The 23,548-nt window shown below is 43.2% G+C and overlaps 1 protein-coding gene across 1 annotated transcript in view; it reads right to left on the reverse strand.

Annotated features, from left to right (window-relative positions):
* LOC147438692 (uncharacterized) overlaps positions 1–14,632 on the reverse strand; it is a 33,418-nt gene extending 18,786 nt beyond the window's left edge. Inside the window, exons 1-2 of the mRNA XM_086484178.1 lie at positions 14,338–14,632; positions 14,123–14,208 (exon numbers count right to left, since the gene is read on the reverse strand). Coding sequence (XP_086340304.1) covers positions 14,123–14,208; positions 14,338–14,457 — 206 coding nt within the window. The 5' untranslated portion in view covers positions 14,458–14,632. The remainder of the gene's footprint in view (positions 1–14,122; positions 14,209–14,337) is intronic.
* Between the last annotated feature and the right edge of the window lie 8,916 nt (positions 14,633–23,548).

Raw genomic sequence — 23,548 nt, forward strand, 5'->3', positions numbered from 1 at the left:
AAGCGACCTAGCGTTTTGCAGTTCCTTCGCGACGGAATCCACAATAGCACCAGTGTTTTCAGTTTTCAGCATTCAATACCCGCAGTAGAACCCCCAAACCTAGCAGATCTCACCTTCCCGCAGCAAATCCTCGCCGCACGGTCAGATTGCGCAAGGTTTACAGTTTCAGCCCGGAAAACGCAGACTTAAGTAACTGCGTTTATAGCGTGTCGTCGTTGCATCGTCGCCATCGACATCGTCACTGACATAGAGTCAGAATTCAGCAAATAAAGGTTTGCAGATTTCAGCCCTTAGCATTCTCAGATTTCAGCCCGTCTCGCCGTCGTCCTCATCGTCGGCAAGTCCAAGCATTGTAGAGATTTGTGCAATCAATAATAGACCACTCTCGCCATAGAGAGTGGGGCCTTCGGAGGAGGGTTTGACAACTTCCTGGTGTCGTATTCTCTTCTCTCTCTATCTCTTAGTCTCATGCACTTCCATTCACTTTGTTTGTGTCCATTGCACTCTCTCACTAAAGGAACGGAAGGCTCTCCCTTCCGTAAGTAAAAGGAACCCTTGAGCACAGTTCGGAGCACTCATCTTGAGCAAAGTTCAACATTCATTCCGCTGCACCTTACAACTCAAAAGCATTCAAACTTTAAAAGCTTTTAAAATAAAGCAATGAGCCCAAAAGCAAACTAATCCCAAAATCTTCCCAAAAAAAAGCATCAACGTGATTTGCGGAAATCCGTACTGCAGCCAACGCAATTTCCGGCCCTGCTACATCAACATCGTACGGACTGCCACGTCAGCATGTCAACGTGATTTCGGGGGGTTTCGTACTGCCACATCAGCAACTGTCCGTACTGGATTGCGACGTCAGCATGTGTGTGAGTGTTTGTCCGAGGACCTGCCACATCACCAATTTGTGACATACCCTCCTCTTGAAAGCATTGTAATAGCCCTCGATTACTCCTGCAAAACAGACAGAGGCCATAAACTGTCTTAGTAGACACTGACTGTTAGTACCGACACACTAGACACGACACATCTAGCACATGTACTAAAATGATGGTCACATTATTGCACATGACATCACAGGACATCACATGACAAATCACATTCAAAAATCATTCCAAATCGCAGACCATGACTGCGAGAAATGTATTTAGTAACCACATCTAGATCCATTCCGGACTTCATTGATGTCGGGTTAACTAATACCATATTACGATTATGTCTATAGAGATTTTTTATTTTTATTTTTTATTTATTTCCGACTGTCGTGTGCGAGAAATCTTTCACCTCAAGCATTGTCATGTGCGAGAATCTGTCGCCTCAAGCACTGTCATGTGCGAGAATCATTTCCAAGGATCTGAAATTATCACTAAGTTCATTCTGAACTGAGTGGTCCAATCATTCATTCCATCGAATAAGTCGTGATTCATGATTCGTTATCAGGGTCATTCAGGAGCTGTCACTGCTCCATCTCATTCTTAATCCTGCACTTTTTTCTAGATTCTTTTAGAAAACATCAGTTTTATTCAAAATTCAAAATCATCTTCCAAAAGTCTTGTTTCATAAATCCAAATAATGCTAATTCAAAAAACTATTCTGGAACGAGTATCACCTCGTTCTGTTGTTCTGTCAATGTGCCAGTCATTCTGATTCTTGTGTCCTTTTGGGACACTTTGTAGCGATATGTCCTTATTCTCCACATTCAAAACACTTCCTTGCTTCGAAATATTCATCTCTTTGATCTTCTGTCAGTGAATGTCGTCTATCTCTTCGTCGCTTGTTTCTGCTATGACTTGTTAAGGTTCATCTAATGGGTAAGTCAATTTTCCCGAATGTATAGCAAATCCTCGCTTCGCATGTCCCATCAACTGTTGTATAGACTCGAACTTCTATTCGAGACAGTAGTCTCAAATTTCTTTGGGAAGCCCAAAACTAAATCGTTCAATCTGCTCCCTGAAATTGATCTTCTTAAAGGATGAAACGGGTAGAAAAATTTCCCAAAATCTTTCATAGTAAGAATCCAATGATTCTATCTTGACCATCCGAACATGGCTCCAGTCAGTAATCACGTCTCGTTCGTATTCTTGTGTGAGCCATGAAGAAATAAAGAGTTTCTTTAATTTCAACCACTTTGTCGGCGCTTGTTTCCTTAACAACAGAGTGGACCACCAAGTCTGTGCATTGCCTTTCAGAAAGGATGTCGCCTGTCTGATCTTGGAGTGCTCTGTATAGTGGCCTCCAAAGAATGCTATGTCAAATTGTTGGGTAAAGGCTAAAGTCTTGGGAGCATCTCGAAACCCTGAAAAGTCCTCAAACTTTACTGCCTGTCCTCCCTACTTGAATTCTTTGGGCTTTTGCCCTTGTTGTTGAGGAAATCATATTGATTGGCTCTGTCAAAATGCTTTCTTTTGGCATAAAACCTGTGATCGTCAGAGTCAGAACTATCGGAGAATGAGTCCTCAGTAGAACTGTCAAAAAATGGGCAAAATTGTCACGTGACACATCCAACCCTATGTGTCCGTGGACAAGCTACAGCATGACCAGGGTTCAGTTCAGTCAAGTCAGTCTAGAATAGGAAGTGATCTGGCACTTTTGTGAGTCTGTTCGCAAGCCATGCATGACCAGTCACTTAGAGTAGATGCATATCCTCTGGTTGTGCACAACATGACCATCAAATTTCAGTCAGAACCCATCAAGAGCATTTTTACAGCGCATAGACCTATTTTCCCTATTTTTGACATGTTTCACTTATTATTTTTAAGTGACTTTTGTTGGAAAGTAGGTAGGGCAATTTTGCTAATCTTGTATAAGTAGAAACCTAGCGCTAGCACTTTCTGGCGAAGAGGTAGTAGGAGCACCTTGCTCAACAGGCAACTTCTCAGCAGAACCCCACAGAGGCCTAGCGTTTTGCAACAAACTGCAACACCTAGCGTTGTTGGACCGGATCAGCCAACATTTTTTATCTTATAGATTCCTGGCGACGGCAGCGTTTTTGTAGATCTTCGCGATGGAATCCCCACGAGCATTTTTCAGTTTTCAGCATTCAATACCCGCAGTAGAACCCCCGAACCTCGCAGATCTCACCTTCCCGCAACAGATCCTTGCCGCACGGTCATATCCTGCGTAGTTTGCAGATTCAGCCCGGAAAACGCAGATTTCATCACCTACGTCGTCGTCGCATCGTCGTCATCGACATCGTCACCGACATAGAGTTAGAATTCAGCAGATAAAGATTTGCAGATTTCAACCCTTAGCATTTTCAGATTTCAGCCCGTCTTGTCGTCGTCAACATCGTCGGCAAGTCCAAGCCTTGTAGAGATTTGTGCAATCATAAGTAGACCGCTCTCGCCATACAGAGTGGGGCCTTGGGCGGAGGGTTTGACAATATTCTGGTGTCGTACTCTCTTCTCTCTCTATCTCTCAGTCTCATGCACCTTCACGCACAGTGTCCATTCACTTTGTTTGTGTCCATTGCACTCTCATAAAAGAACAAAAGGCTCTCCCTTCCCTAAGTAAAAGGAACCTTGAGCACAGTTCGGAGCACTCATCTTGAGCAAAGTTCAACATTCACTTCCGCTGCACCTTACATTGGTATCAGAGCTTTGGCAGAGTTCTGTATCACTCAAGGAAAGAACCACAAGAACCACAGAATTTTATTTGCTTGTTGCGGTCGTAGTAACCCAAGTTCTCTTCGGCGTGTCGATTCCTAATCATGTTTTTGAAGAGTGACATGAATCCCAAGAAAGAAGGGCTTGTTCGGCCTCCCCTTGTGCCTCTTTTCACATTGAGAGCGGACCGTGCACTTAGGGGCCGGCCAATCGACATGAGGTGGGAAAAAGCAACCTTGGTGTGAGCGCAAGGCCGCCAAGGGGTGCACCCGCGGGAAAGAATAGAACTCGGGTGAAGAGAAGATCCTTCTCGAACACAGATTGCAAGCGAAAGAAGAACCTCAAGACCCTCAAGAACCTCAAGAACTCAAGACCCCCAAGAACCCAAGAACCAGTTCCTCGTGAACTTAAGAACCCAAGACCACAAGAACCCACAAGAACCCCAGACTTCAGTGGATGGTCATCACTCGAAGCGGAATGGGTACTTCGCTTGGAGGTGATGAGCATGAGAGAGGTGAAAAAGAATTGTCCCCACCAGGAGGTTTTTCCGACCCTTTCCGACCCTCCCCCTTCCCCATCTACGACAAGGATTGCACTAACTCCTATGGAGAAGTTGCCGCATTTGTTTATGGACAGGAAGTTAGAACACGAAGAAAGAAGGGCAGCCATAGATCGTGACTACGAAGAAAGAAAAGCAAGAATTGAGCGTAAATAGGAAGATAGAATGGCAGCCATAGCGCGTGAGCACGAAGGAAGAGAAGCCAAATTTGATTGCAAGAACAAAGAAAGACAAGCAGAAATGGATCGCGAAAACAAAGCAAGAAAAGCAATGAACGACCGACAGATGAAAGAGAAGTTGCGACTCTTTTCTCAAGTGCAAGCACAGATGCAAGAGATTCGGGAAAAGGACTCTCTCAATCTCTTCTTCTCCAAAGCATGATACACAGATTTGCATGATGAATTGCATGATAATGATAAGCATAATGATTTGAATGATAATGATGAGCATGATGAATTGGATGACAATGACAAGCATGATGATTTGCATGATCAAGATGTGATTTCTCACAAGCATGATGATTTGTATGATCAAGACGTGATTGTTCACCAGGATGATGGTTTAGTTGATGCTTTTTCTAGCGAAGCTAACCTCGTTGCAGATTCGATCAATCACGAAGAACTGATCTTGGCTTTTGAGTCAAGGTCCAAGAACCCCCACACGAAGATTCCATTAATCACGAAGAACCTTGGCTCTCAAGTCGAGGTCCAAAGAACCCTTACAGGAAGTATTATGTGTTCGCATGATTAGTCAGCATGCATTGTTTGAGTGTTTCATTCGTGATGCTTTCCTGTATTTTAGTCACCGTCCTTATGTGATCCCTTTTCCTAGGCACAACATATTGCACGATGAACACAATTCACTCATGGATGAGCACAAATGTAAGCGGATTATTCATGAAAAGCTGACAAGTATGCATTCAAAGAAGTCACATTCCATGTCTCTTCCTTGGCATGACACAGTCGTAGAAAGAGCACAAGAAGGATTGAGCATCAAGCATAGGCATTTCCATTGTCATTTGCCACAGTTGATTGATTTAGATCAAAAAGACAAGATTCGATCTCATTGTTTGCATGTCTTGGATGAATGGGTTGGCACTCCATCTATTTGTTCATCTACATTGCATGCACAATCTTTTGAGAAGACAAGATTTTTTTCAATCACTTTACATGGAATAGGTATGTTCATGGTTTTGTGTTGGAAGTGGTTTCAGGAGTTTTCAACCATGGAGATTCTTGAAGAAGGCAGAAGCATGACTCTAGACGAAGTTGAAGCATCGAAGGAGCCACAGAAGACTTTGTGTCGTTTTTGGCACGGCCCAAAGAAGCAAGCGTTGCAGACCTTTATGAAGTTCAGGTATCGCACGACCTACACATCAGAGTGGGCCGACGAAGAGTCCTTTCCAAGATTCCGGATGTCATTGGCGATCTCCCTCGACGCCATACAGTTCGGTACCAGTACCTCACTTTGAAAAGGAGGGGATGTCACGTGACACATCCAACCCTATGTGTCCGTGGACAAGCTACAGCATGACTAGGGTTCAGTTCAGTCAAGTCAAGTCTAGAATAGGAAGTGATCTGGCACTTTTGTGAGTCTGTTCGCAGGCCATGCATGACCAGTCACTTAGAGTAGATGCATATCCTCTGGTTGTGCAAGGATTCTAGGTACTAATCCTTAATTAAGTACTTAAACTCATGATTAAGACTTAAGAAACTTGAACTGTACTCGAGACAAGACTTAGCAGACTCTGTGTTTGATTGATTGACTTGTTGAAAACTGAGTACAATAGGCTCCTTATATAGGAGACGAAGAGACACAAATGAAAAGACATGTCTCATGGTGAAGAGACGCGACTTTAGAAGTAAAGACACATCCTTTCGGCGAAGAGTTGCAACCATTGGGCGAAGAGTCGCACCCGCAGAGCGAAGGGGTGTGACCAGACGTCGAAGGAGTGTGGCTTTTGGCGAAGAGGCACGTCTCTTGAGCGAAGGGTCGTGACCATCCAAGTGTAGGGGTTCTCCTTGGCATGGCACTTTGCGTATCTGCAACTAGGAGAAGATGTAATGCTATTAACATAGTCACAATTGTGACATTCCCTCCCTCTTTAAATAAAACCCAGGGTAGTTGAAGAAAACTCCGGGAGAAGGAAATGTATTGTTGTTGTGCTTCTACATCCAAAGCTCTTTCTGTTAAGTCCCACGTCATGGCACTATTATTGACCATGACTATTTTGCCAAACTGAAAACTGATCATATCTGCAACTTGTCTCATCTTTGTCAAAAGTATGAGTATCACATCTGCAACTTGATTATTGCCTTTGTCAAAGTCATTGGTAACTTCGAGCTTTGTCCAATAAAAGATTGAATCTGTATCTGCTTCGAGTGAAATTATTGGTAAACTGACTTGAGTTTTCTTTTGAGTGATGACCACTAGTTGGAAATCTGTAAAGTATTCCATTGGTTTGTTTGGAACAGTAAACTCCTTTTGAAGGGATGTCATAGACTGAGAGAGAGTAGTTTTTGGAGGTATTTCCATCTGTAAAGGTTTATCAATAGAACAAGTTGTGTCCAAAGATTAATTGCAGCGACTGAAGTCGTGCTGCAAGAGTCTGCATCTGATTTATCCTTTGCACCGCTGAAGGCAAGGACTGGAGAATTATCATTCACCATAGCATCTGGTATCTTTTTAGAGACAAAGACTGTATTCTGCAAGGGCGGTGACGAGGCGAATTTTCCTGCCTGGATCACGGCCAAAGAAGGGTTTATGTGCTTGTCCGTTGTCACACAAGAATCGAAATCTTCTGAATCTTCAGCTTTCTCAACGGGTATTAAGGCTTCCAATTGAGAAGGGGGAGGTCGAGGGAGTTGTTGCCTCTTAGACCTATGAAGGATCCTCTTGCACAAGGAAAGGATCAGTAAATCTTCAACTTTACCACCATCAGATAAGAAAGACTTAAATGTAGGGCATGGCTCGCGATGGGGAACTTGTCCAGCGTCGCGGCGTTCACGACCGTGTACTTGACTAGGGTCGGATATCTGTGCCACTAAGTAAGCCCATCTTGATATTGCTGATGATCTGTTGGAAGCTTCATATTGCTGCTTTTGTTGCTGATGATTCCAATAAGAAGTTTGCTGCTTAGAATTGTAATTTTTCCAAGAATATTCATGCTGAGAATTTTGCTGCTCGCATGAAGGTACTTTGTGCCTGATTGTCTCTGAGAAACCATGCTTTGGGTGAGAAAATTTCGGTTCCGAAGGCTTATGTTTGAGTGGTTCTTTCAACCACTGAAGCGTCAGAAGAAGATGCATGTATTGTGTGAGAAGTTGTTGGTCGACTCCGAGAAGGGGTTTGCATTTTCATCTGATCCAAGCGAGAGTGAATCGATGCGAAGCTTGATGAAATTGCTATCATTTGCTTTTTGATAACTGCTATTGGATCCTCGGGTAAAATATTGTCGTCGTCATTGTGTGATTCGGCCATGTCGACTGTTCAGCGGAAACCAATACTTCGGGAGCAAAAACTGCGTCTGGAACGGTTTCGGCTTTGGAATTAGGGAATCGGGAATTATGACGACTTCTGGTTCGGGTGCTAGTTCCGCTTTCGGCTCCAGGGTATCGGGAATGATTATGAGTTCGGGTGCCGAGAGAGAGTACGCCGGCAACTCGGGGTCGGGAAGCTCGTCTATGTACGAGATGCAACGGAAATTTGCCCACTGGTGCTCGTCGGCCATAGCAAGTGTGTGGACCTGCCGCGAGAATGCAGTTGCCAGAGGCCAAAACTGCCAGCACTTGTGTTGGGTGGGAGAGTGGCGAAAGGTAGTTTGTTGCGTTGAAACGTCATGCTGGGGATTGTTTTTACGCAAGTAATACTTTGTCCAGGGGTACATTCATATAAGTTAGTAATAATCTGGGGTTGGCCGGCCAAGTTTGGCACGCACTTGGAGGTTTTTTAAGTGGCCACTTACTTGAGATATAGCTTCCATTAAAAAAAATGAAACGCTGCTCGTCTTTTTTTACGTAACTAAAACAGCCAGCGTAAGAATTTCTATGAGTTGCCGCTTGAGAAAAAAAACGCTGCCTGCTTGGGGCGTGTGTGATTTGATACCCAAGGGGTGAGTCTCTCCACTAGCAAGGGGTGCGAGTGTTTGTGTGGCCACGAAGGGGTGCCAGCAAAAAAAAACAGAAGGGGCAGCCAGCAAAAGGCAAGGGCAGCCAGCAAATCATACGCCAAGGGGTGCGAGCACATAGAGGCACGCCGACGGGAAAGGGTGCGAACACGAAGGGGCAGCCAAAGGGTACATCCCTCGAAAAGGCAACAGCAGGGCCACAAGCATCACCATTCACGGGTACGTGCACGAGCGCACACACATCTGTGTTCAGTTTTCTATTTACAGAATTGAGAAATAAGGTTTAGGTTACCTCATATGCTCGTATGCACATGCGTACCACCTTTCTTCTGCTTCCATGTAACTCCGGGAAAGGGGGTAGAGTGTAGCGGTAAGGGTGAGAGGCTCACAACCTTCGAGTCCCGGGAAAAAAAATTTCTCTGATACCACTGTAAGGATTCTAGGTACTAATCCTTAATTAAGTACTTAAACTCATGATTAAGACTTAAGAAACTTGAACTGTACTCGAGACAAGACTTAGCAGACTCTGTGTTTGATTGATTGACCTGTTGAAAACTGAGTACAATAGGCTCCTTATATAGGAGACGAAGAGACACAAATGAAAAGACATGTCTCATGGTGAAGAGACGCGACTTTAGACGTAAAGACACATCCTTTCGGCGAAGAGCTGCAACCATTGGGCGAAGAGTCGCACCCGTAGAGCGAAGGGGTGTGACCAGTCGTCGAAGGAGTGTGGCTTTTGGCGAAGAGGCACGTCTCTTGAGCGAAGGGTCGTGACCATCCAAGCGTAGGGGTTCTCCTTGGCATGGCACTTTGCGTATCTGCAACTAGGAGTAGATGTAATGTTGTTAACATAGTCACAATCGTGACAGGTTGCGCACAGCAAGACCATCAGATTTCAGTCAGAACCCATCAGGAGCATTTTTACAGTGCATATACCTATTTTCCCTATTTTTGACATTTTTCACTTATTATTTTTAAGTGACTTTTGTTGGAAAGTAGGTAGGGCAATTTTGCTAAGCTTGTATAAGTAGAAACCTAGCGCTAGCACTTTCTGGCAGAAGAGGCAGCAGGAGCACCTTGCTCAACCGGCAACTTCTCAACAGAACCCCACAGAGACCTAGCATTTTGCAAGAGATTGCAACACTTAGCGTTTTTGGACCAGGCGCTAGCACTTTCTGGCAGAAGAGGCAGCAGGAGCACCTTGCTCAACAGGCAACTTCTCAACAGAACCCCACAGAGACCTAGCATTTTGCAAGAGATTGCAACACTTAGCGTTTTTGGACCAGATCAGCCAGCGTTTCTGATCTTACAGATTCCTGGCGAAAGCAAGAAGCAGTAGACTCTCCAGCGTTAGCAGATTTCCACCGCAAGGACAAAGATCACAGCCCTAGCGTTTTTGCAGATCTTCGCGACGGAATTCCCACAAGCATCAGCGTTTTCAGTTTTCAGCATTCAATACCCGCAGTAGAACCCCGAACCTCGCAGATCTCACCTTCCCGCAGCAAATCCTCGCCGCACGGTCAAATCCTGCGTAGTTTGCAGATTCAGCCCGGAAAACGCAGATTTCAGCATCTGCGTTTTCAGCGGGTCGTCGTCGCATCGTAGTCATCGACATCGTCACCGACATAGAGTCAAAATTCGGCAAATAAAGATTTGCAGATTTCAGCCCTTAGCATTTTCAAATTTCAGCCCGTCTCGTCGTCGTCCTCATCATGGTCGACATCGTCGGCAAGTCCAAGCCTTGTAGAGATTTGTGCAATCATAAGTAGACCGCTCTCGCCATAGAGAGTGGGGCCTTCGGAGGAGGGTTTGACAATATTCTGGTGTCGTATTCTCTTCTCTCTCTATCTCTCAGTCTCATGCACCTTCACGCACAGTGTCCATTCACTTTGTTTGTGTCCATTGCACTCTCATTAAAGAACGGAAGGCTCTCCCTTTCCTAAGTAAAGGGAACCTTGAGCACAGTTCGAAGCACTCATCTTGAGCAAAGTTCAACATTCACTTCCGCTGCACCTTACAAAAATTTAGTCTTCTTTGCCTTTTTCTTACCCTTTCCGAAGCACGTCTTTTGCAACCTTTACCTATACCTAGCCGACCTTGAAAAAGTATAGCAACGGATTATATTTTTTATCTTTCCAAGACTCAGAGTGGGCACGATGGCATCTGGATAGTCATCAACAGATTTAGCAAGCACTCACTTTATTCCAGTCAAGAAGACGGTTAAGCCACATCATTTGGCTAAACTATTTGTCTTGCAGATATTTCGACTTCATGGCATGCCTCAGTCTATAGTTTTAGATATAGATCCCCGTTTTACTAGTTTCTTTTGGAGGACAATCTAGGAGAATATTGGTACTCGGTTGCAATTATCGTCTTCTTTCCACCCACAGATCGATGGGCAATCAAAGATAGCGAAGTCAGTGCTTCTCGACTTGTTGAAGTCTTACATCTTTGATCAGAAAGCTCAGTGGGAGAATTTGCCTACAACACAATGCATACGTCCACGGGGAAGGCACCATTTGAGATCATTGAGAGTGCCAAGAAGGTTCCACCTACTCTAAGCCGAGGCATAAAATTTTTGAAGCAGATCATTATGTTTAGGATCTAGAGACTGCTTTTGCAAAGGTGCACGAAACTCTTAAGAAGTCCCAAGTAAGGCATAAGAAGGCAGCGGACAAGCATCGACGTGACTTGCACTTGAAGGAAGATGATTGGGTGCTTCTACGGTTTGAGAAGGCAGGGCTACGGAAACGAAAGGGTAAGAAGCGACTTTTTTCAAAGTTGAGTATGAGATACTATGGCCTTTCCAGATTCAGAAAAAGATAAATGATGTATCCTTCAAACTGAAGTCACCAAATACTTGGAAGATTCACAATGCAATTCATGTGATTCTGTTGAGACCTTTCAAAGGGGAGGTGCCAATGGACATAGAGCCTAAAGAGCAAGCTAAAGTGGAAGAGACAGAGGTGATTCTTGTTCTAGAACAGATACTGACTCACAAGGAAAGGAAAGTGAAAGGTAAGCTGATACGCTGGTATTTAGTCAAGTTCAAGAACTATCAAGCATTGGATGTGAAATGGATGGAGGAGGAGGACCTAGCAGATACTCCTTAGATTTTAGAGCTTTACCTTGAGGCTTTGAGTCTAGCTTCCAAGGGTTACCAATGATTAGCGGGTTAAATTTGGTGCAGCGCGGACTGCACAAGAGGGGAGTTACTCCGCTCCTTTGTCACAGATTACCCAGATGGATTAAAGTCATTGATTACTCTTGAGGTTTCACGGGCATTGATGGGATGACAGTATTCTGTTGTATGACTTTGAAATGGAAATTCCTTCGATGAATTTGATATATGTGCTGTTTTGAGTGCATGATTGAAAGACAAAATGACTGCAGCATTTCGGTCTTGTTCACCTAAGGGGTGATGTGGATATAATAGTAACAAGATTTAGTCAATCCCAACATTTGCTTGAGATTGGTGAGATATGGATGTGATTGCTAAGTACGTTACAATGATCACGATTCTCATCAAAGGGAAAGTGATGTAAATGTCATGTGAATGTTCAATGACTGTCGTCTTCGTGCAAGTATTGGATATGTGTTGTCTAGTGCGACGGTACTTAGAGCCAGTGTCTACTGAAAAGTGGCATGACCTAGAGGACAAACTCCGGACAGAAAGAATTCAGAGTCCCCCTGAAAGATACAGAAGAAGTGGTATCTACTTGCAGAACCAAGCTGAGAGGCCAAAAATGGAAGGACTTTCACTTTTGTAAGTTGTACCAACTTAGAGGTCCTTTCCAACGGGGCCCAAAGAGATACTAGAGAAGTAAAATAAAGCAGGATCCTCAAATCGCGTGGAGATGCTGGCGTGGCAGTGCTATACGGACGTTCCACAGATCACGATGGTTACTGACGTGGCACCTGTACAGATTTCCGCAATTTACGCTCGCTGCTGGAGCGCTAGCTTTTGGGACCTTGATGCTTTTAGACTTGAAGATTTTCATGTACATTGCTTTTGGAAGGCCCAGGGCCTATAAATAAAGTGCCAGGGCCTCAGTCTCAAGCAGATACGCTTGGAAGGACTACTGAGACGAGGACCCTCGCACATTGTACTTTGTGAAGCTTTAATAATAAAGAAATACCAAAAGGGGCACCAGTCTTTGGGGCCAATCTCTCTGGGCACGGAACTTCGCCGTGCCATGTCGTCTCTCTCTCATTTTTGTTGTGTTGCTCACGTGTTGTGGTAGATTCCCGACTTGGAGTGTCCAAGTCTGCTACACTATGAGCGCACCCACAAGAAGTAGTTGAGCTTGGGTAAGAGTAAATGTCTTCTCAAGGGCACATTGCCGCCAAGGGGTGCACCTGCAAAAAGGAGTTGAGCTTGGGTAAGAGTAAATGTCTTCTCAACAGCAGTTTGCAAACAGGACCAAGGATTCAGTACCCCAAGGCCCAAGTACCCCAACATAGTGATCACTTGAAGCGGAATGGATACTGTGTGTGAAGGTGATGAGTCTAAAGTAGGAGAAGAAGTCTCTACACAAGGAGGGTTGTTTCCGGCACCTCCTCCATCCCTATCCTCGCCACGGATTGCACCAAGCTGTATGGAGTATTGATGAAGACAATGGTGGAGATGGCGCTACAATAGGAGGCACAGCGCGCCGAAGTCGAAAGGAAAGGGTAGAGATGATGGTACAGCAGGGGGCTCATCGGACCGTAGTCGAAAAGGAAAGGATGGAAGGATGCTACAGCAGGAGGCTCAGAGGGCTGCAATTGAAAAGGAAAGATTGTCTCTAGAGAGGGAACATGAAGCTCATAGGATAACTGCTGAAGAAAAGCAGGTAGCTATGGATTTTGAGTTGAGGCCCAGAGAGACCACATGCACGAGTTGGCCTACTAGTTCCTCTCCTCAAAGGGAAATTCTCCAAAAGCGGCCAGCGAGTCATCAGATACTATGGGTTATAGTGATAACAACTCCAAAGAAAGGTTCTCTGCGAGGATCAGTGAGGCAGCACTATGAAGCAGCTGGGCACCAAGCACTCTCCTTGTTTGTGTGTGTTCTTTCTTTCTATCTCCTTCTGTCTTCTCTTCCTCCATGTGCACCTATCTTCCATTGCACAATGACGGGTGATACTCATGAGTCAGGCATCTTTTCTTTGCATGTGGTTGCTAGTCCTGTTAACCCCATATTTGAAGGGGAGAGCCACAAGAGTGATAAAGAAGCGCACCTTTGCTGAGGGCTTGCCAGTACCCAAAGTCCAAATTGGGCATGAGATCTATGGATGTGCCCTATGGACCAAAAATGAAAAGCACCTAATCAAGTATGGCACAGAAGAATCAATAAACGTTGTCAACAAGGATGCTTTTTTGAAGTTCCAACATTCCTTGAAGCATGGATGCAGGCAGGTCTTCATAAACATTTTCACTACCATCTTTTGAATGGTAAAACCAAATATACTCAAAATAAGAATGTCTATCACATGAAAAATCATGGGGAATCAAATACTCTATAAGCTTCGTAGTGGTGTGTCATTTTCCGTAAAGACATGTTTGACAACACCGTGGAGTCATGTTAGGCTGCCAGGACCAGTAAAAGACCATCAAGGGAGAGGTGTTATGCACCTCAAGATGGCAAATTTTCTTTTTGTGTTCAAGCTATAAGGACAATAGCCTAATAAAGTAGTGAAAAATGACATCAATCAACAGGTGCCTCCACAAGCTCAACTGCATAATGTACTACGTCTCGTCATGCATTCGCAGTCGCCATACTCTTCTGGTTAGTACAAATGCAAGAAAAGTGCATTTACTTGGCAATCAAAAGTCATCACTCCATACCGGTTGTCCCATTCAATTTTCTGAGACTTTGAAAGTCTTGTGTAAGGCGGAAAAAGAGGGCTAACAACTTTCATGACATTGTATACCTGAAAAACCCATGGAAATCATTTAAAAAAAACTCAATTCAAAGCCAAACAGTTTCTTTTTTCCTCAAACATGATGCACTCACAACAAAAGAAGGAGTCACACAGAAAAAAAAAGTGCTATTTACTCACAGTTTTGCAAGCCAGGATACCAAGAATCACCGAAGAAAACCAGAGAGTGGGCTGCTCTGCGCGAGGGTACCCGCTGACGAGAGAGAGAAGTTGACTATGGAGGGTCTGAGGGGTCATCATCGCCGCCTAAAAGCAAGAGGAAGAAACCCTGTGATCGACGGCGAGAAATTAAGACCCAAGATAAATTTGCTGATTCTGCGTCAATCTTGGTGGCTTTGAGCAGCGATGCTGATGCTCTTGCGTGCCAAAGAAATCGACCAATAATCGCCACCCCCGACTGCTGAGTGTTTTGCCATAATCCATGAAATGTGCATCACAAATATTAATATAGCATTGCCGTATCGCCCACGTGGCTACATGTTGCTAGAACCAATGTGAATCCAAACGAAAGGGCCTACCATGCTAGGCCTACAAGTTGTCTTTCAAAGGCCGTGCACATGGAGAGTGAAATGAATCGCAGCGCAAAAATAAGGTGTCTAGTAGGAATCTTTCTACCGCTGCGTCTAATCCTTGAAAGTAGGATTCACAACATAGTTAGATACATCAGCATGTTCAAAGCAATACGAGAGAGAGCGATTCTTGCGGTGAGAGCCGCAGCATGTGCGAAAACAGGAATGAACGGCACTCAGCTGGGTTCGCGGATGCTAAAGCGGAGCTTTCATGTGTGCACCTTTCATGGAATCTCCAGCCTCTTGGAGGTTGGATTCCATGAACACAGAAGACACAAAGCAACCTCAAGCATCCTTGAAAGGTTGCACACATGAAGATTGGAAGTATCGCAGCAGCAAAAATTGGTGAGCTGGCAGAAAAATTGTACCCGTTGTGTCTAACCCTTCAATGTGGATCCACAACATAGTTAGACGTTGCAGCTGCTTCAAAGGAATGAGAGAGAGAGAGAGAGAGAGAGAGAGAGAGAGAGAGAGAGATTCTTCTGGTGAGAGCTTTGTCATGTGCCCAAAGAGGGATGGGAAGCAATTTGCTGAGTTTGCAGATGTGAAAACTTTGTTGCAGGAAAGCTCTCATATGCGCAGCTTTTGACGCAGTTCTATTCAAACACAGCAGTGGGTATACGCCCCCCACCATAAATGACACTGCACCTTTTGAGGGAATATATGGTTGAAAATCAGTGTCGTGTGTCGGCAAAGATCACAACATTTAATTCCAAATATGACTTAGGTGTGAACTCACGCAAACGTGAACTCGTTGTGAACTTCACAAGTTATGTGCATTGCAATTTGGAGGTGTGAACTGGATGTTGACTCAACGTAAACTCAAAGTGAACCCAATGTGAACTAGGATTGCCATAATCCTAGCATCTCCCTTACATAACAAAATGCATACGTTAGCATAGTGGAATGGTAGTCACCTCGAGATTGGGAAATTCAAACCCCTCTAACCCACATTCCCCACCCCCTCCCAAAGGATTAAGATTAACATTTTGGTTAGATTTAGGTTTTGAGTTAATTTGGTCGTTTTAGTTTGCTTAGGGTTAGCCCCTTAGAGTTTAGGGTTTATGATTCGATCGATTAGAGATGACCGCTCTAAACAGCCTGCTTAGAGCGAGCTGTTCTAAACAATTTGCTTAGAGCTAGCCGCTAGGAACTAGCCATGTAAAGCCAATTAGGGTTGGCCTTGTAAAGCCACTTCGGGTTGGCTGCTCTAAATCGGCTTAGGGCCGCGTTGGTTTGGCCATTCCAGTATGCTTAGGGCTAGCTGCTTAGGGTTAGTAGCTTATAGTTTGGCCGCTAGGAGTTGGGTTGGTCGCTCTAAATTGGCTTAGGGCCATGTTGGATTAGTTGTTTCAATCCGCTTAGGGCTAGGCACTTAGGGTTTGCAGCTTATGGTTTGGCCGCTAGGAGTTGGCCGTGTAAAGCTACTTAGGGTTGTCCATGTAAAGTTGCTTAGGGTTGGCATCTCTAAATTGGGTTAGGGCCATGTTGGTTTGGCCATTTTAGTCCGCTTAGGGCTAGCCGCTTAAGGTTAGTGACTTATGGTTTGGCCACAAGGAGTTGGTCATGTGAAGCCGCTTAAGGTTTGTTGTGTAAAGCCGCTTAGGGTTTGGCTGCTCTAAACCGACTTAGGGCAGTAATCAAAATTAAATACAAGATAATCGAGAAAAATTTCTTCATATAGAATAGGCACAAGTTCCTTATCCACTCTTTTCTACTTGGTCCACTAAATCCAAGCCAGGAGAGGGTGGTTACCATCCCAAACCATAAATATCTTTTTCAACGTGTGGCTCAATTTTGGGATGGTCTCTAGTTGTTGGTCCAACTCAAAAAAAGTTGGATGTCCCAACCATCAACAACTTGTTGATCAAAAGATATAGGTTTCTTTTCTAGAATGCTCTTTGTAATGATGAATTGCACCATAGTTGGTTGGTATAACTTATCGCAAATACATGAAATCAAATCCTCAATGTGGTTGGTATTTGTATAAATTGAAAGATTCTACGAGATCCAACACAAGGGGATGTGAGGAAGGAGGCATTGATATATGTGATTATCCACCTAGGTGGATGAGATGTGGGTATCTACTATGTGACCAAAATCATCGCTCATTTTCCACATCGTTGTGAACTCGGTCGGTAGAACTACCTTCTCCTATGCTCGAGGAAGGCACTCCCTTGACAATATTCATAGGAGTGTCAACAATGAACATATTGTGGACCTTGCTTTCACATTTCACATGTAATGTTAGTTGTTCCTACATTAGTTGGATCTCTTTGGAGCTCTCCATTCCATGCACGTGCATTTACATGCATGTATTTGGTGCCATGGCAACTTTCTTTCACAATTTATTTGGCACCATGGTAGCTTGCTTCCACAAATATTTGGCAAATTGATTTGTTGCTTGCTAGTGTGCAAGTTTGTATGTGTGCTTGTGTGCACGCTTGTTGGTTCAAATTTGTGCACATGTGTGTCATTGTGTCTTTTTGGATATATATATATATATATATACATACATACATATGTATGTATGTATGTATGTATGTATATGTGTGTGTATGTATATACACATATACATATATACATATATATATATATATATACATACATACATATGTATGTATGTCTGTATGTATGTATATGTGTGTGTATGTATATACACATATACATACATACATACATACACATATACAAATATATGTGTGTGTGTATGTATATGTGTGTGTGTATACATACATACATATATATACATACATATATATATATATGTGTGTGTGTGTGCGTGTGTGTGTGTGTGTGTGTATGTGTGTGTGTATACACACACACGCATATACATACATACATACATACATATATATATATGTGTGTGTGTGTGTGTGTGTGTGTATATATATATATATATATATATATATATATATATATATATATATATATATATATATATATATATATAGAGAGAGAGAGAGAGAGAGAGAGAGAGAGAGAGAGAGAGAGAGAGAGAGGATGCTCTATGTGTGTGTGCACGTGAGAGGGTGTGTGCATGTGCGTGAAGAAGGAGAGAGTGTGAGGGAGAAACAGAGCTAGGAAGTGTGTGTGATAGGGGGGGAAGTGCGTGTGAGAAAAGGAGGAGAGAGTGAGGGGTGTTACCATATATATATGGTAATGATGTGTGTGAACACACTTAGGACCGCCGAGGCATTTTTTTACTCACTAAGAGGTTTCCCCCCCCCCCCCCCCCCCCCCCTTGCATTGTATATACACCTATCACTCTAGGACTATCTATCTTTCCATTGCACACTAAGTCATACACTCCCGTTGTGTGCCTTAAGCTTCCTCGTCTTTTCCAAGCTGTGTGTGTTTCCCTACAACCCTCATTCCAACAATTGGTATCAGAGCAGGTTGCGTCCTCTCGAGCTTAGTTGCCAGTAGCTCCAACACACGCCTGCTCACTTTCTTCTATTTCTATGAGCATTAGCGAGTGTCTATAGGTCGAAAAATATTTCGGTTTGTGCTCATTTTGGCCTCCATTTCCACTACCGGCAGTACTGCGCAAGCTATTTTGTCATTTTGTTCAAAATTCTTTTCAGTGTCGTTTTTTCCATAAGAGGTCCTTACAGTCTTCTACGGTTTGTGCTATATGGCACGTGGTGTTCCCACTTCGTTTATCCTCTTGGCTGACAACAACACATACGTGTTTAAGATGTTTGCTACCGAGGATAGATTGGATGGGGACAACTACCCTATGTGGGTTTATATGATGTAACATGTTCTAGTGTCAAAGGGCGTTTGGAACATTGTGCAAGGCATTGATGTACGTCCTGGTTCTGAGGATGTAGGCAATGTTAAGGATGTTGCAAGTTTTGGTGGCAAGATTTTTGCTGCCAGAGCTGTTTTGTCTACGGCTGAGCAAGCTCATTGGGATGTAAAAGATGTGCAAGCTCATGCATTGATCTCATTGTCTGTGAAGCACACTATTACTTCATATTCATTCAACAAAATTTGCAAAACAAGCTTGGGATATTCTAGATGGTCTTTATGCAAGTCAGAATGAGGCTAAAATTGCATTGTTGTGTAAAGAGCTGGAGTCGAAGATTATGCATGAGGAAGATGAAATGGAAATTTTCCTTGCTAGTGTCAAGGATATAAATAAGCAACTTATTTCTGCAAGTGCAGTCATTTCTAACAATTCCCTTGTGCATATTGTTCTTGATGCTTTGCCAGATTCTTACCAGACTTTTGCTAGTACTTGGAGACTTATGACCCAATGAAATCCATAAGTTGTCAAGTTTGATGCATTATGCACATTGCTGTTGCAAGAGTAACTTTCCAAAAAAACAGGACTAGGCAGCGTGTAGTTGAGCAAGCCTTTATTGATGCTCATCAAAGAAAAGGTGGTAACAACAATGTAGCCACTTCTCACAGTTCTTCTGCGAGTGGTTAATCACCTGTTCCTCATATGCTTGGTTTGGGAATTTTGGTGATAAGGGCAAAAAGAAGATGTGTTGCCATTATTGTAAAGCTAACGATCACTTGATCAAGCAGTGTTCAAAAATGAAGGCAGAAGAGGCTAAGAAGAGAGAGGATGGATCAACTATAGGGTCCAATACAAGTCCATCTATGGTTGACTCTTTTGTGAAAGGAGATTGTGATGTTGATGTTGATGCAGAATGGGCATTTAGTGTAGAGTGCACTTATGATCCTTCTATCCATGATGCATGCATGTCAGTTGCACATGTGTGGTATTTCGACAGTGGTGCTACAAAGAACATTACCTCACATCATGACTTGTTTACCTCTTTCGAAGATGTCCCTCATGGGAATTCAGTCACTTGTGCCAACAATGCCTCTTATCCGGTTAAGGAAGTTGGAAAGATTGTGCTAACTACTGCGAATGAGAATTCCTTCACACTTGTTGATGCATTGTATGTACCTAAGATCAAGAAATATATTTTGTTTGTATCTGCACTTGCTAGACTTGTTCTTGTAGTCAAATATGTGGATGACAAATGTACAATACATGATCTCAATTTTGGTGATGAAATTGTTGCATATGGCATTTTATATCATGGGTTGTATAAGCTCACTTTGTATAACAAGTGTGGGCAAAATTTTGCAAAATGTTGTTGTGGATTCAAAGGCTATTTTAGATGCAAAACTTTGGCATGCACATTTTGGGCATCTAAATTTTGACAGTTTGCTGCGTTTGCAAAAATCTGATATGGTTGCTTCTTTGCCACTTCTTGAAGCACCTGTCAAACATGTTTGTGAAGGCTGTATTTTGGGTAAGATTCAATGTTTGAAGTTTCCAAAGGATAATTTAGTTAGGGCCACATGTAGGTTGTGGCTTGTGCATAGTGATGTTTGTGGGCCCATGCAAACTCCGTCCTTGGGCAATTACCTTTCGACTTTCATTGATGATTACTCCAAGCATGCTTGGGTGGATCCGCTTAAAGCAAAGTCTGAAGTGTTTATGTGCTTCAAATAATTTTTGGATATGGTTGAAAATGTCTCAAAATGTACTATGGGCACCCTCTGTTTTGATCGAGGAGGGGAGTATACATCTCATGAATTTAATGCATTTGTGGCTAGTCGTGGGATAAAACACCAATGTACAGTGCGATATACACCTTAGCAAAATGGTGTTGCTGAAAGGAAAAATAGGTCACTTACGAAAATGGCATGATGTTGTATGGTCGAAAGTTTGGCTTGAGGCTATCATGTGTGCCATTTATGTACTTAACAGGTGTCCTACAAAAGCTTTACAGTCTATGAATTTATATACAGCAAGGCATGATAGAAAGCCTTCTATTGAGCACATACGTGTTTTCAAATGTCTAGCATATGCTTTGGTGCCACAAATGCAGTGTAGGAAATTGGATGATAATGCTGTCAAATGTATTTTTGTTGGTTATAGTGTTGAAAGCAAAGGTTACGGGTTGTATCATCCATAAACAAAGTGTATCTTGGTCTCACGGGATATTGTGTTTGTGGAAGATTCTATTCAACCCTTCTTGTCATGTACTAGAGACAATAATGTAACCTCAAAGGACATTTATGACACTTCGTTGCCTCTTTTCAGTGGTGGAAGTTCCAATGTAAATTCCAATGAGGAAAATGTATAGCCTATGGGGGTTTCTGAAAATGTTATAGATCATCCTATTACTGATGCAGATGTACATGATGTACTTGATGAGGAAAGGGCTGAGAATGAGCAGGCTATAGGTATGCCAAAATGGTTGGTGCATACTTTGTGTGACAATAAATTGGATGCACCTTTGTCTAGTCGTACTCGTCAGGTTCTCGCCATGCATCTTATGCATCAGATTGTTATGCTTTTGCTATGTCTAGCTTATGTGATGTTGAGGAACCTCTATCTTTTGATGAAGCACATAATTCAAAAATCTAGATGGCTGCCATGCAATCTGAATATGATTCACTTTATAGAAAATGACACATGGACTTCAACATCACATAAGCTATGTCTAGCTTATGTGATGTTGATGAACCTCTATCTTTTGATGAAACACAGAATAAAAAAATTGGATGGCTGCCGTGCAATCTGAATATGATGCACATATAAAAAATGACACATGGACTTTATGTGATTTGCCTCCTGGAAAAAAGGCCATTAGTACAAAGTGGGTTTACAAGTTGAAACACAAGCCGGATGGTGAGATTGATTGCTATAAGGCTTGACTTGTTGCAAAGGGTTATGCATAAGGAAAAGGCATAGATTATGAAGAGACTTTTACTCCCACTTGTCGTATGACTATTGTGCATTTTCTATGTGCATTGGCAGCTCATTTTGTTTGGGATGTACGTCAGTCGTCGGACATTGTTAGTGATTTCTTGAATGGGACATATTTGAGGAAGTTTATGTAATGTAGCCTCACGATTTTGTCAAGAAAGGACAAGAGGATAAAGTGTGCAAATGTAAGAAAGCTTTGTATGGGTTGAAGCAATCTCCTTATGCTTGGTATGAGAAGGCTGACACTCATTTGGTCAAACGAGGCTTTCGTAACAGTCCAACAAAAAGCACATTGTATGTAGAGCGTGATGATGATGTACTTGTTATTATTGTTCTCTATGTGGATGATTTGTTGATCACTGGTTAGAATGAGGCAGATATTGTTGAATTTAAGACTGATTTGAATGCAACTTTCAAGATGAAATATTTGGGGATGTTGCATCATTACTTGGGCATACATGTTAAGTAGTGTGATGGTGGTATTGCCTTGTTAGACAAGTTACATACACACATTGTTATGTAAGTTTGGACTTGAGGACTGCAAACCTATTGTCACTCCCATGGAAAGAGGTTTTGAATTGAGTCTTCATGATGATGGTGATCCTGTTGATGCCACTCTTTACCAAACTGCTATTGGCTACCTTATTTATGTATGCAACACGAGGCCGGATATTTAATTTGCAATCTCACAGGTCAATAGATTCATGCATAGCCCAGGGTCTAAGCATTGGCAAGCTATCAAGAGGATTTTTTGCTACTTGAGTGGCACTTTACATCTTGGCTTGTTTTATCTCAGGGGGGATCATTACCGCCAGATTTACATGCTTTTTTGGACTTAGATTGGGCTGGTTGTTTTGACACACGAGTGTCCACAAGTGGTTTTTGTTTCATGCTTGGTAGCTCATGCATATCATGGTTGAGCAAGAAGCAACCTACTATGGACACTTCCAATTGTGAGGCTGAGTACAAGGCAGTCTTCACAGCTACGATTGAGTGTGTATGGCTCATACGCCTTAAGGCTGATTTGGGTGTTGGACAAGACACTACCAACACTATCTACACTGACAATTAGAGTGCATTTATAGTTGTGAGGAGCTAGTTTTTCATGCTCGCACAAAGCACATTGAGGTGCATTACCACTATGTTAGGGAGAGGCTCTCAGTAGGAGAGATTAACTTGGCTTATGTGCCAACATAGGACAACCTTGCAGATCTTTTCAAAAAGGCATTGTCTTGTGAGAATTTCAAAGCTTTCCGCAAAGATTTGGATTTACTCCCCTTTGTGAACTGATCATGTCCTCAAGTCATGGCACTTCCCTATACTCTATGTGCCATCTCTGTCCATTGCATCACTCCCAAGGGGGATTTGTTACCATATACATGTGGTAGTGGTGTGTGTAAACACACTTAGGACTACCGAGGCATTTTTTCCCTCACTAGGAGGTTTTTTCCCTTGTGCATTGTATATACGCCTATCACTCTAGGGCTATCTATCTTTCCATTGCACACTAAGTAATACACTCTTTGTTGTGTGCCTTGAGATTCCTTCATCTTCTCCGAGCTATGTGTGTTTCCCTGCGACCCTAATTCCAACAAGGGGGCTAGGGAGTGTGTGTGCATGTGGGTAGGGTGGGAAGAGGGTCACAATGAGTAGCGGAGGGGGTGGGAAGCATGTCTTCATGGCGGTGGAAAGAGGGGGCAAGGGGGTGGGAAGAGGTTCTTGAAAAAGGGAGAGGAAGGCCGGGGTGGGGGAGTGAGGGGGAGCTAGACGGGTGATGAGCATGTGGGAGTGAGAGGAGGTGAGTGGGTGTGCGTGCATGCATGTGTGTGCACGTGCGCGCGTGCGTGCATGCACGCATATGCGCGCGCGTGTGTTGAGTATGTGTTTCTAAGTGTGAGTGGGTGGGTGTATGAGTGTTGAATGTGTGTTTGGAAATGCCCTAGAATGGCTTTTTCTTCTTGCTAAAGTCCTCATTTGTAATCTAATTGTGATTCTACAAATTATAAATACAGAT

Source organism: Adiantum capillus-veneris, chromosome 16, assembly GCF_014529385.1.
Source record: "Adiantum capillus-veneris isolate H3 chromosome 16, ASM1452938v2, whole genome shotgun sequence".
Classification (NCBI taxonomy): Eukaryota; Viridiplantae; Streptophyta; class Polypodiopsida; order Polypodiales; family Pteridaceae; genus Adiantum; species Adiantum capillus-veneris.